We start from the raw sequence: 13946 nt of genomic DNA on the forward strand, positions 1-13946 counted from the left end.
CCTAGAAAAATGAGGTTAAATATCAGAAGAAACAGCTAGAGGAGTTTAATGTTCCCTGGGAGTGGGGATTAGGGATGGGAAGGAGAAGCTTCGGAGATTGCTGTTTATCATTATAAGCCTTGTGACAATTTTATTTTTTTCAATTAAGTACATGTATTACTTTATATTTTAAAAGCTCTGTGACTTCAGTAGTGCATTGAAATAAAATTTTGATTCATTATGAGAGAGTCTGTGAGGAACAGAATCATGGTTCCTGTGTTTTTGAAGATATGGCATGGGGTGACAGTGCTGGCGGCAGCTCTGCTGCTCTTGTGCCCATGGCATACAGACTGGATCTGCTGGTCCACGGCTCCTGAGGTTAACATCAAAGCCCTCTGCAATGCTGACAGGCTTCCTCATCCTCACATCCTACCTCTCAGTTTCCACCTGCCACCTCCCAGTAATATTAGGCTTCTTAAGACCTCAACACACGTCAGGGTGGCTCCTGCCTTGATTACTTTCTCATCCTGTTGTCACTCCTGGGACCCTCTTGGTGAGAGAACCATCTGGGTATGTCCATCTTCTTCCCAGGATAACTTCTATTTAACTTTATATTCTAGCCCTAGGATTTCCTCTTCCCTCTAAGAGCAAGAAATGTGTGCACGTTGCCATGGGAATAGAGCCAAAGGGCATCGAAGGTCATGGGCATCAAAGGGCATGATTAGATGCTCTTTGGTGCTATTCCCATGGCAACCTGCACACATGTATCTTGTCCCGCTGGCAGAATTTCATACACTTACCTGTTTACATGTATCTTCCTCACCAATTCATTAGCAAATTGAGGCCTGAGATCATGTCTTGTCTTATTTGTGTCTGATTCCAGGGCACAGTGCAGGGGTCATCATGAAGGAGTCATTCGTTCAGGCTACTAAACTGACCAATAGGATTGTAACATACTTGCTTTCTTTTCACAGTCTCCAATAAGTGGTTCCATGAACGAGGACAGGAGTTCTTGAGACCTTGTGGATTAACAGAAGTTGACTGACATCCTTTTCTGTCCTTCCCCTTCCTGGTCCTGCAGCCCATGTCATCTTCAAGTTCAATGTGACAGACACCTTTGTATGTTCCAGTTTCTATCAGGCTGGTTTTTGGAGAAATGAATGTTTGTCTGGAGCAGAGGGAGACCATATTAGGGCGAGTCCTGTGTGACTGAAGTCCCAGCCCTTCCGTTCAGCCTGTGCCATCCCTGGCCCCAAGACCAGGATCAAAGTGGCTGCAGCAGAGTTAGCTGTCTAGCGCCTAGCAAGGTGCCTTTGTACCTCAGGTGTTTTAGGTGTGAGATGTTTCAGTGAACCAAAGTTCTGATACCTTGTTTACATGTTTGTTTTTATGGCATTTCTATCTATTGTGGCTTTAACCAAAAAATAAAATGTCCCTGCGAGAAGCCTTAAAGAGCCTTACTTGGAGTATTTTTAAGACTGGAAGCTTTTACCAGGTTCATCATTTCCTGTGCATCGCCTCCATGCAGGCAGAGTCTGGATCATGAATGCTTTAGTAACAAAGCATCTTGGGTCTTGGATTTGAGACCTGGTTTCAACACTTGTGTCTCCTCTAAGTGTCAGTGTCCTTTTCTGGAAAGTGGGGTAAATAATTTCTCTTTGTCTCCCAGAGAACATAGCACATGTGTTCATGATTGTAATGCTGTTATAATGTGTAATTTATTTTTAAATTTTGAGATAAGAATTGTTCATGATACATAGATGTATACTTAAAAAAAAAAAAAAATGAAGGTGAGCAGGAGCACCTGTGTCAACACCAAGTTAGAGAAGAGAATGTTTTCAAGTCAGTACCTTAGGAGCCCCTTGGGAACCCCTCCTAGATCACATCTCCTTCACTGCCCCCAGCACTTTGGAGATAACCATTGTCTAGTGATGTGTGGTACTTGTTCCTTTGCTTGTCCTTACAGTTTTACTGTCCATGATTAGATTCCTAAATAAGTAGTTATTCTGTTTTCCCTGATTTTGAACTTCTACTAATAGAATCAGAGTAAATATTTTTGGGTATGTGACTTCTTTTGTTCAACATTGTTTTAAGATTGATCCGTGTTGTGTAGCTGTAGTTTGTTTTAATCTTTATAGTACGGTTTTGTTAATGTTTATTGTAGGACTGTACCATAATACAGCCAGTATGCTGCTGATAAACATTGGAATTGGTTTCAGTCTTTGTATATTGTGAATAATGCTGTGATAAACATTTTTATACATGATTCCTGCTACACATATAAACACATATTTCTGTAGGATATATATGTAGGAGTGGAAATGTGGAGTCTTAATGGTGTTCCAACTTTGCTAAATAATGTATTCCAAGGTCGTTATACACATTCTCATCAGGAGTAAATGAGAGTTCTTATTACTCCAACCTTTTCCAATATCTAGTATTTTCATACTTTTGCATTTTAGCTAGCTTGGTATGTTACGGACTAAATGTTTGTGTCCCCCTTGCCCAAATTCATATGGTGAAATCTTAACCCCCAATGTGATGCTATTAGGATGTGGAGCCTTTGGGAGGTAATTAGGTCATAAGCCTGGAGCCCACACGAGTGGGATTAGTGACCTTATGAAGAGATCCCAGAGAACTCTAGCCCTCTTTCTGCCATGCGAACACACAGCAAGAAGATGCCTGTCTATGAACCAGGGGGCTCTCACTAGAAATAAACCTACTAGCATCTTGATCTTGGACTTTTCAGTTTCCATAACCATGAGAAATCAATGTTTTTAATTCAATGTATGGTATTTTATTATAGCAGCTCTACCTAAGACAGTACATGTATAGTATTTACTTTAACATTGTTGATAATGTTGAACAACTTTTCATGTTATTAGTTATTAGGTTTCTTCAAGTCTTTTGATTCATAGAAATTTAAAATATGTACACAAGCTCTTTGTTATATATTTTGCAAATATCTTCTGTGGTTTGTCTTTTGCTATTTTCTGTCTTTTGATAAACAGCTTTTAATTTTATGTCAAATCTATCAAGCTTTTCTTTTGATTTATGTTTTTTATGTCTTATTTGAGAAACCCCAAGATCATGAGGACGTTTCCTGTGTTCTCTTCTGAAAGCTATATAGTCTTTGTCATTAATTTTATCTTTATACATGGTATGAAGTGTAAAGGTCTACTTTTAATTTTTTGCATATTTTATTAGGATAGGATGGGCTTTTGCTATAGTGATAAATAATCCCCAAATCTCAGGGGCTTAATATATAAAATTGTCTCATGCAAAAAACCATTGGGTCTAAGGCAATTGCTATCTATAGATAAATAATCCCCAAATCTCAGGGGCTTAATATATAAAATTGTCTCATGCAAAAAACCACTGGGTCTAAGGCAATTGCTATCTACTGCCATCTAATCTCCCTCTAGTGGCTTCCATGGGTAGACCCTAATAGGAAGCCAGCTGATAAGGGAGGGAATCTGGGAAATGTAGTTTACAGAGTGGCAGCTACAGTAGAACAGTAGAGACTACAAGGATGAGCTTGCAGCTGAGAACGGAAACATGACTGGCACACTAGGTTTTTTCTTTTCCTGTTTCAGACTTTTTTGGCTTCTTGAATTTGTACAATGGTATCTTTAATCAATTTTGGAAAATTAAATGATTTTCTCTTTCAGCATTGTCTGTTTCTTCTGTAACTGATTAATTGTAAGTTGGATCATATCATGATATTATCTCTTAATCTGTCTTTCATATTTTTATATCTATGCTATATTTGGGGAGAATTTTATACTTGTTTTGTACAAAGTTCACTAATTCTGTCTTCTGTCGAGTGCATCCAGGAGTCTTTGTTTAAAGACTTTAAAGATGTAATTCTTTGTTTTCTAGCTTATACCATTTCTGTTGAAAAGTCGCTATCTGGTCCTTTGTTGTTCTTTTGAAGGTAACTTTGCCCCCACCTGGCTGCTTTAAAGATTTTTTTCTTTTTGGTTTTCAGTAGTTTTACTATGGTGTACTTAGTGTGGGTTTCTTTTTCTTTTCCTGCTTGGCATTTAGCTTCTTGAATTTCTGGGTTGATGTCTGATCAATTTTGGAAATTTCTCAGACATTATATCTTCAAAAATTGTTTCTGTCCCATTTTTTCTCTATCTGCTCTGAGACTTCAGTAATCTGAATGTTAGAACTTTTCATAGTGCTCTATGTATCTCCTATTCTGTGTCTCTCATGCTTTTTTCCTTGTGTTTCAGACTAGATATTTTCTATTGATCTGTCTTGGAATTCATTTGTTACTTTTGCTGCTAAACCCATCTACTGAGTTCTTAATTTAATTTTTTAAAAAATATTTCTCAGTTCTAAAATACCCATTCATGTCTTTTTTTTTTTTTTTTTTTCTTTTCTTGAGATGGAGTCTTCCTCTGTCACCCAGGCTGGAGTGCAGTGGCGGGATCTCAGCTCACTGCAACCTCTGCCTCCCAGGTTCAAGCAATTTTCCCACCTCAGCCTCCCAAGTAGTTGGGATTACAGGCATGCGCCACCACGCCCAGCTAATTTTTGTATTTTTAGTAGAGATGGGCTTTTGTCATGTTGACCAGGCTGGTCTTGAATTCCTGACCTCAAGTGATCCACCCGCCTCGGCCTCCCAAAGTGTTGGGATTATAGGCATGAGCCACTGCGGCTGGCCCATTCATGTCCTTTTAATGGATTTTAATTCTCTGGAGAATCTGTCTTGTTTTCTCTGTGTTTTTCTCGGACTGATAAATCAGTTGTGTGAAATTTTTTCTCTGATAACACCATGATTTTGATTTTCTATGGCTCTCTTTCTATTGTCTTTTTCCCTCCTTAGTTTCTGGTCATTTGGTCCACTCTGTTGATATGCCTGGTAATTTTTGATTGAATGTGTGACATATTGTAGAGCCTCTGGATGGATAACCTCCTGCACAAAGGACTCACCCTTTCCTCTACTCTGCAGAATGGGGATCAATCACCTTAATCCAGTAAGGATCTGAGCTGACTTAATTAAGACTGGGTGGTAGTTTTCTTAAGACTCTAACTCTGATTTACCTTACTTCCCCCGGTATAGGATGTAGTCCTCCAGGATTTTCTAATTGAGAGCCTAGTGTGTTCACTGGATCTGTTCCCACTGGCAGTTCCTCAACTCCAATTCTTGTCTTCTTAGTACGATACTCGGCCCAAAAAATTTATCCTCCTTTTCAAAGAATTTGAATTTTTTTTTTATCTAAGCAGATATTTTTTGCTTACCTTCTTAGCCTTCCATTCTGCACAGCATCAGAATTCAGAAAATGCCTCACTGGGTAAACAGGCTGAGTGGCCAAGTTCTCCACTCCTCCCTCTTATTCAATATTCTGAGCAACTACTGGCTAATTTTGGCTTTTCAATGCCCCTTGACACTGTCAAAAATTCTTTTGGTTTCTCTGCCTCTTAGTAGTTGCCCATTGCTCTGGATCCTCATTCTTACCCCATGGCTACAATCAGTAAATTATTATTATTATATGTTTTTTGAGATGGTGTCTGGCCCTGTCGCCCAGGCTGGAGTACAGTGGCGCGATCTGGGCTCACTGCAAGCTCGGCCTCACAGGTTCACGCCATTCTCCTGCCTCAACCTCCCAAGTAGCTGCGACTACAGGTGCCTGCCACCACGCCTAGCTAATTTTTTGTATTTTTTAGTAGAGACGGGGTTTCACTGTGTTAGCCAGGATGGTCTCGATCTCCTGACCTCGTGATCCGCCCACCTTGGCCTCCCAAAGTGCTGGGATTACAGGCATGAGCCACCGTGCCCGGCCAGTAAATTATTTAAGGATAAAAGAGACTACGAACTTTTGGCTCACCCACGAGATTTATCCTTCTTCAGGATCTCGATGCTCAAACTCTTTTTGCTTCAGCAATTCATTGATGTCTTCCAACAATTTTAAGAGATTTTATTCAGCTTTATTCATTCAGGAATGAAAATTGGTCTACGATAAGCTATTCTATCTTGGAAGTAGAAGTCGCCTATCCATTTTTTTAAAAAATTATTTTTATTATAAAATACTGATACAGAAAACCTTATCTTTGTTATCTTCCTTTGTTATCTAGTATAATAAGATGCTCCACACTCATCTTGAGCATTTCTCACATTAAGCATGGAATCAGCCATTAAAGAATCTTATTATATGTTGATGTCTGCCTGTCAATCCCAGCATGGTCCTGGGAACAAACATGGGATAACTTCTACCTTAGAGACAGGGCATTGCTTTCAGCAATCCTTATTAATTTAGCTTGGCAATAATATGTTCACTAGGGCAGCGAAGAGTTATTGAGCGTTTCATTATGCATTTGGTACTGTGCTAGGGATGTTACAGTCTGTTATTGCATTCAGCAACTTTTCAGAATGAATAAATAAGCAGAACGTCAGAAAGGTTAGGTAATACACCTGAGGTCACATGAAGTCTCATTGCTGGTAAGTGGAGGACCTGGCAATGAAACTCTGGCAGCTTCCAAAAGCCTTTGCTCTAAAACAAAATTTGTATTTTTATGCATTTAACAGTTATTAAAGATTTGATGGGGAAACATAAGGACTGTCTTTAAAGAATTCTGAGCAATGGAAGGGACTCATAAATAGATGTGTGAAATGTGAGAAGTCTGATAACAGAGAATGTGCTTGAGGAGCACAGTGGAGTGAAGGTCTACTTTAACAGGAAGTTGGCACTACAGTAGGCACCATTAGAGCTGGGTCTTGAAGTATGAGCAGGAATTTGTTTACTGTGCTATCCTAATTTAAAATACATGCACGTGGCTTAAATATAAGGGACAAAGGAAATTACCCTAAAATAGTTCCTGGCCCACCTTACTGCCCACTCCTAGTCCTCCTTCCTAGAGGAACCTTTTCAAATTATCTTTAATTTTTTCTGGCTATAAAATGCTATTCCTTGATTTTTCCACTTCATAAATTTGAGGGATGATCATTTAGTTTATATTCACTATCTCTCATGGTATCTCCCCCTGCTTTTGCCATTTTTTGAGAGTTATATTTTGTATAGTCCTCTCTTGTTTGCCTGGCAACATAATTTTTTTGTTTGGTTAAAACTAAGATGGTGAGATGAAGATCTAAACTAGAATTTTGCCAAACAAATGATCACTATTGTCTAGCCAAGTTGACACATAGAATTAAGTATTATACACCCTTTTGCCTCCCAACTACTGATCAGTTATACTTTGGACATTATTTTAGTAGCCATGGTACATTGCTTCTAAAAGTTAAAAACACAAATGTTATGTTACTTAATTTAGTTGAATTAGTCATTATAATGTTGATGTAGCTAATCATTAAAAGGAATTTGTGTCTTATTTGACTAATAGAATTCAAAATGAATTTGTAATGTATATAATTTGCTAGGGCTACCATAACAAACTACCACAGAATGGGTGGATCAAACAAAAGAAATTTGTTTTATTACAGTTCTAAAGGCTAGATGTCTAGAATCAAGGTGTCAACAGGTTGTGTTTCTTCTGAGGCCTCCCTAGCTGGCTTGCAAATGGTCACCCCTTGGTCTGTGTGTTGACTATGTCATATCGGATTAAAGTCTGCACATATTAACTCATTTTACTTTAATTATGTCTTTAATGCCTTGTCTCCAAATACAGTCACATATTGGGTTAGGACTTTAACACATGAATTTTGGGAGAACACATAAAACTACTAGGAAATCATGTTAGATCTGATACACTATTGAGACTAAAGCAAAATACTTTTCCTTACTCTCTGTACATCAGATATAGCCCATCTTGAACAAATGTATCTGATTATTAAGTATGTTTGTCTAAGAATAGTGTCATAACACTAGAAGTTTTATTTTGAGAAAAGGGATATAGGCTCTTCTATGAAATTATTAATAAATTGAAAAAGATATTGACATAAAATATCTTTGAGGCCATGGATATAATTGGACAAATACAGCAGGTGTGTATTTGTTTCCTAAAATTATTTTCCCCTAAAATGGTTATGCCAAATAAGTTCATAATCTGTGCAAAATGCTGCTTCTGTGAATTCAAATATAATCTTTTAGTATGTACAAATGATACATAATCTTTTATGAATTCATTGAGCAGTGGAATGTTATGCTTGTTCTAAAAACTACATTAAAAACAAATCCTGAGAGGCATCAAAGTCAAATATGATCAAGGTACTTCACACAAATATGTTTGTCAAATATTAAAAGAACATAAAGTGACACAATATCCTAAAATAGGAACCATCTTGGTGTGAATAGATTACAATTTTTCATGTAACTTGTCTATGTGGGATGATATTTTAAACTTAGTAGAAAAAGGTTTGTGAAAAAAAGACTATATACTGTTTGGACGAACGGAGGCAAGATGGTGCACTTCCGGGTTCTTCTTCACCAACTTTTCCCTTCCCGCGCGCGCGAAAATGCAGCCAGTGCCCAGGGAGGGTGCAGACCGACTGGGTATGTGCCAGGTGATGTCAATCCGAAGAGACCAAGATTTACCTGGTCGCACCTGCGGAACGCCTCCCGACACGCCCATGCCCCGCCTATTGCCCTCCCACTCCTAGAAAAGCGGCTCCGGATGGACGCCATGCGCGGCCTTCCTCAGTCCTCCACTCCTGTCGGGATGTCGGGACTGCAGGAACTCCGTCCGAGAGCCCCACTGGGGACTCTGTCGGCCTTCTTTGCCGGAGGCCGACAGACCTCTTCCCCACACCTTAGGTGACCAAAATAAACTTGCAGTTTTGCTCCTACACTTGCCTACTCGCTGGTTCTTTTGTGCCCGCTCTGGTGGTCTTAGAAAAACAAATCAGCCAGGAGCACTGACACAAGTGGCCCCGAATATCCATGCTCTGATTAGCTGCAGTTACAAGTGGTATTTTGTTGTTTTGTTTTTGTTTTTTTTTTGAGAAGGGGTCTCACTCTGCCACCCAGGCGGGAGTTCAGTGGTATTTTGTTGTTTTTAGTTTTTTGAGAAGGGGTTTCACTCTGTCGCCCAGGCTGGAGTGTAGTGGCTGCATCTCGTCTCATTGCAAGCTCCGCCTCCTGGGTTCAGGGGATTCTCGCACCTCAGCCTCCAGAATAGCTAGGACTTCAGGTGTGCACCACCATGCCCAGCTTTTTTAAAAAAATGTTTGTAGACATGGGGTTTCACCATGCTACTCAGGCTGGTCTCGAACTCCTGGATTCAGGCACTCCGCCTGCCTCAGACTCCCAAAGTGCTGGGATTACAAGCATGATTACTCCAGGCCTACAGGTAGGTTTAGTTTATTTTGTTTGTTTTTTGAAACGAAGGCTCACTCTGTCGCACAGGCTGGAGTGCAGTGGCTCGATCTTGGCTCACTGCAACTTCCGCCTCCCTGGCTAAGTTTTGTATTTTTAGTAGAGACAGGGTTTCACTATGTTGGTCAGGCTGGTCTCAAACTCCTGACCTTTGTGATCCACCCACCTTGGCCTCCCAAAGTACTGGGATTACAGGCGTGAGCCACTGTGCCCAGCCTAGTTTTGTTTTCTTAAGACAGCGTCTCGCTCTGTCACCCAGATTGGAATGCAGTGGTGTGATCTCTGCTCACTGCAGTCTCTGGCTCCTGAGCTTAAGTGATCCTCCCTTGCTGCTCTTGTGAAAGAAAAACATTTTGGGCTCCAAAATCACTAAGGAAAAGTCAAGCTGGAAACTGCTTAAGGGAAACTTGCCTCCCATTCTATTCAAAGTCACCCCTCTGCTCACTGAGATAGATGCATATCTCATTGCCTCCTTTGGAAAGGCTAATCAGAAACTCAAAAGAATGCAGCCTCCAGTGTCTCACCTATCTGTGCCCAGCAAGCTCCCTCCCTGCTTGGAGTGTTCCTGCCTTTGCTTCAAGTTGTCCCACCTTTCCAGAAGAACCAGGGTACTTCTTATATATATTGATTGGTGTCTCATGTCTCCCTAAAATGTATAAAACCAAACTGTGCCCCAACCACCCTGGGGGCATGTCATCAGTGCAAGGCTCTTGCATTGGTTGGAACCCCGAGAGTGTGCCAGCCAGGCGGGTCACGAATTCCTGACCTCGTAATCTAACAGCCTCAGGCTCCCAAAGTGCTGGGATTACAGACGTGAACCACCACACCCAGCCATGCCATAGTCTTCTTGGACCAATGTTGGATTTTGGGGCTGGAGAAACCCAGAGAGGCCATGTGGATTTTTCCCTGTTAACTGGGCTTGCAGGAAACTTACCAGTAGGCGAGATCAGTAACCGATGTGCAGGCCCAGAGAGGCGACTAGAGGCTGAGAAGCTTCCTGTGTCCGGCTGCTGTGGCCTGCTCTCCGGGATGGAGGGGTGGCAGGTCCACGGGGGACATGGACCAAAGCCCCTCGCAAGTTTCAGCACCGGATGCAAGGCTCTTGCATTGGTTGGAACCCCGAGAACACGCCAACAGACAACACGAGGCGGTGTGGAGCAACACGCTGTTTTAATGAGTGCCTGGGTGCAGACAGCCTGAGGCGGAAAATGGCATCAGCCCCAAGTGAGGACGGAGCAGGGGTTTTATAGTCCTCTGTAAACCGGAACTGTCCCAGCCTGACGTGACTGCTATGTAGCACTGGGACAGCCTCCCTCTTGATCTGCGGAGGGCATGCGTCTTCCAGCCAGCTCTCTTCCTGCCTCTGCTATCTTGCTGATGCACGCTGCTGGCACAAGTTAGGACTGGGCCTGAGGAGGAGGAGTTATTCATTCGCTCAAGCTTTCACGCCCCGGGGAGAATCTTTCATTTCTGTCTATTTGGTTACAGAAGAGGGAAAAGGGACGACTTTCTCAATAACTACTTCAGGCGTGACATAGGGGTGGCATGGGCACCTTGGAAAAAGAATAACTTAATTTTGGGGGATTCTTGAGAGACGGGTGGGCATCCATCGTGCCGTTGTAGCAGGAGCATCGTCTGGACTGTCTGGTGGCTAACTGTAGTTTCTTTTTTATTTTTTATTTTTTATTTTTAAGATGGAGTCTCGCTCTGTCGCCCAGGCTGGAGTGCAGTGGCCGGATCTCAGCTCACTGAGGCTCCGCCTCCCGGGTTTACGCCATTCTCCTGCCTCAGCCTCCCGAGTAGCTGGCACTACAGGCGCCCGCCACCACGCCCAGCTAGTTTTTTGTGTTTTTTTAGTAGAGACGGGGTTTCACCGCGTTAGTCAGGATGGTCTCGATCTCCTGACCTCGTGATCCGCCCGTCTCGGCCTCCCAAAGTGCTGGGATTACAGGCTTGAGCCGCCACGCCTGGCCTGCTAACTGTAGTTTCAACAGGAGTTTTAATGGCTTTCATTATCAGTGGGATAACAGGGGAGAAACAGGAGGAACCCAGCGATGAAGATGACCGTCTCTACCAGCATTTTCAATCCTCCTAAATTAGAGAACCACCTCCTGGAAGGTTTGTTGGGTCCCCTCCCTTCCAGGTTTGGCCTGGTTCGTGGGCTGCTTTTCTGATGTTTGAAGTGATGTTTAGAACCGCTTTTCCATTATCACCTATGTTAAGATAGCAATTGGAGGTATGAAACCTACCACAGGCCCCACCCTCTTCTGCTAATAAGTAGTCTAGTGCCAGCCTGTTTTGATAAATTGCCGCATGCCTTTGGGTTTGTTGTTATGCGAGCATTTCCAGGGCTCAGGCGGTTTGGTTGGTGATTATCTCTAGAACAGCCTGTAGTCTAATTGTTCTCTTCGGCGTATATATGGAAGTGCGATAACCCCAGGAACCATCCTCCGCCCAAGTGGCAGGACTGTGAGGCCTGTTTCTCGTCCTCTCGCCATGTTTGGCTCCCTTCTACCTCCGAGGATCGTTTTTCTCTGGTTATCATACACAGGGATTCTGAGGGTGTTGCCCGCCTGCTTTGGAAGTAAGAAGAATCCAGGTTTAATTGTGCCTAGGAAGGAAGTACCTTGCTAGTGATGAGGTAGCCATGAGTAAGCCTGGGTTCCACATATCCAAAAGAATCCATTGTAGGCTGGTGTTCACGGGATTGTCGCATAGTGCACCTAGGCAGGGGTATGCGGCATAAGGGTTAGTGGTGTTTGTACAGTACTAGGCCTGTGTTGACAAGACATAATTGAGGTAGCTTAAGTTAGAAGACCAGGCTCCGGGGGGTAAGCTTGGCCACCACTCAGCTGTGGAGGTGTTGACTGTTAGGGTTTGGTGACAGGGGCTTTCACCTACGGCGCGATGGGTTTTATTTGTCCACTTGCGGGATATTCTCACTGGGTTGGTAAGTGTCCAGGACTGTGGGTGTTCCTAAGGAGTGAAAGTGAGGCTGGGGTTTTGGGATGCTAGTAAGTAAGGGGGAATGTCTAGCCCGTCCCACAGCTCCTGTTCCCTCACACGAGCTCCCTGGCATACCCAGCAATTGGACACATTCATGGTATGCGCGATGGTTCTCCTAGACCTACAAACAGGTATTTTCCTGGCTTGGGAAGGGATGCATCTGCTTGTAGTTTTTGTATAAAGGAATGGAAATACCGCGGGTGATTTTCAGGGGGCGTTGTTAATCTGTTCTCTCTTTATGTCCTCGAGTACTTGAGTGTTTACTCCCCATTGTCCAATTTTGGTGAAGCAAAGCCACTGCTTCCCTTGGGGGCATACAGCCCCATTACAACTGCCAGATACTCCTAGATTCTTTACTTTATAATAACTCTTTCCTGATTCAACACATTCTTCGATTAAGGTTCCATAACAGTTTCTTTCTATATGAGTATGGTAAGTAAAGGTTTTTTTTTTTTTTTTTTTTTTGAGACGGAGTCTTGCTCTGTCGCCCAGGCTGGAGTGCAGTGGCCGGATCTCAGCTCACCGCAAGCTCCGCCTCCCGGGTTTACGCCATTCTCCTGCCTCAGCCTCCCGAGTAGCTGGAACTACAGGCACCCGCCACCTCGCCCAGCTAGTTTTTTGTGTTTTTTAGTAGAGACAGGGTTTCACCCTGTTAGCCAGGATGGTCTCAATCTCCTGACCTCGTGATCCGCCCGTCTCGGCCTCCCAAAGTGCTGGGATTACAGGCTTGAGCCACCGCGCCCGGCCAGTAAAGGATTGTTGAATCTTTCCTCTGTAGCGGAAAAACTGATAACACGGCAGCTGGGAGGGGCTGCTGCGGACAGCAGGACAGCTACTGACGGTATTAGGATCCTGGTGAGGGATATTCCTGTATTAAGACTTTTGGGTGGAAGAGAGGTATAGCAAGCGGTTGGGTAGGTACCAGCCATTCCTGGAAGCAGGTGGTTAGTCTTCCTTGTGTTTTGATTTTTAGGAAAAAAATGTTGGTTAATTTAGGCTTAGTAGGAGAAATTGACCTAGGCAACACTTAGCTGTTAATGTTTTGGAGGAAGAAGCAGCCTTGCGGGTGAGCTTGACCCTGGTACGATGGATCCAGTGGGGGAGTCCTCGGACTCTCACTGCAGTTGGCGTGCCAAGTACCACAGTGTAGGGGCCTGTCCACTTCGGTTGTAGCTTTTGTGAGGGTCGGGTTGGCTGATAAACACGTCTGTGCCTGCAAGACAGTTATGTTGAGAGAATAAGGTGTCGGCAGGGAGAGGCATGGCCTCATTCACTGCTTCACGAATGAAAGACCGTGTCTGGATTAAGGAGGGGAGGAAATTCCCAAGTGGCTCAGAGTCTGGTAAGGGTGGAGGCCCTAAGACAAAAGTTCGGCCATTCATGATCTCAAAGGGACTCTAAAAAAAGGCTGCCTTTGGTGTTGCCAGAGTCTCATGAGGGTGAAAGGGAGACTTCTCGGCCACGACTGGCAGATTTCTAGTGAGCTTGGTGAGTTGGGCTTTAAGGACAGAGTTGACCTTTTCAACTTTGCCTGAAGATTGAGGCCTGTAGGGTGTGCGGAGAACCCATTTTATTCCCAAGGATGTAGAGACGCCTTGGGTAATTTGGCTGATAAAGGCAGGCCTGTTATTGGACTAGATGGATATTGGGAGTCCAAAACAGGGAATTATATGCATGATG

At 43.1% G+C, this 13946-nt stretch overlaps 1 protein-coding gene across 7 annotated transcripts in view; it reads left to right on the forward strand.

Annotated features, from left to right (window-relative positions):
* P4HA2 (prolyl 4-hydroxylase subunit alpha 2) overlaps positions 1-1431 on the forward strand; it is a 35327-nt gene extending 33896 nt beyond the window's left edge. For 5 of the 7 annotated variants that reach the window (XM_017872040.1, XM_017872037.1, XM_017872043.1 and 2 more), the window contains one exon: positions 954-1040. Coding sequence is in view for 2 of the 7 variants with exons in the window: in XM_017872042.1 (XP_017727531.1) it covers positions 954-1024 (71 nt within the window). In the remaining 5 variants the exon portion in view is untranslated. Of the gene's footprint in view, positions 1-953 lie in introns of all 7 variants that reach the window. The other 2 variants (XM_017872042.1, XM_017872041.1) reach the window with 1 other exon arrangement.
* Positions 1432-13946: the final 12515 nt, after the last annotated feature.

This window comes from Rhinopithecus bieti, unplaced genomic scaffold, assembly GCF_001698545.2.
Source record: "Rhinopithecus bieti isolate Rb0 unplaced genomic scaffold, ASM169854v2 scaffold_5889, whole genome shotgun sequence".
Lineage (NCBI taxonomy): Eukaryota > Metazoa > Chordata > Mammalia > Primates > Cercopithecidae > Rhinopithecus > Rhinopithecus bieti.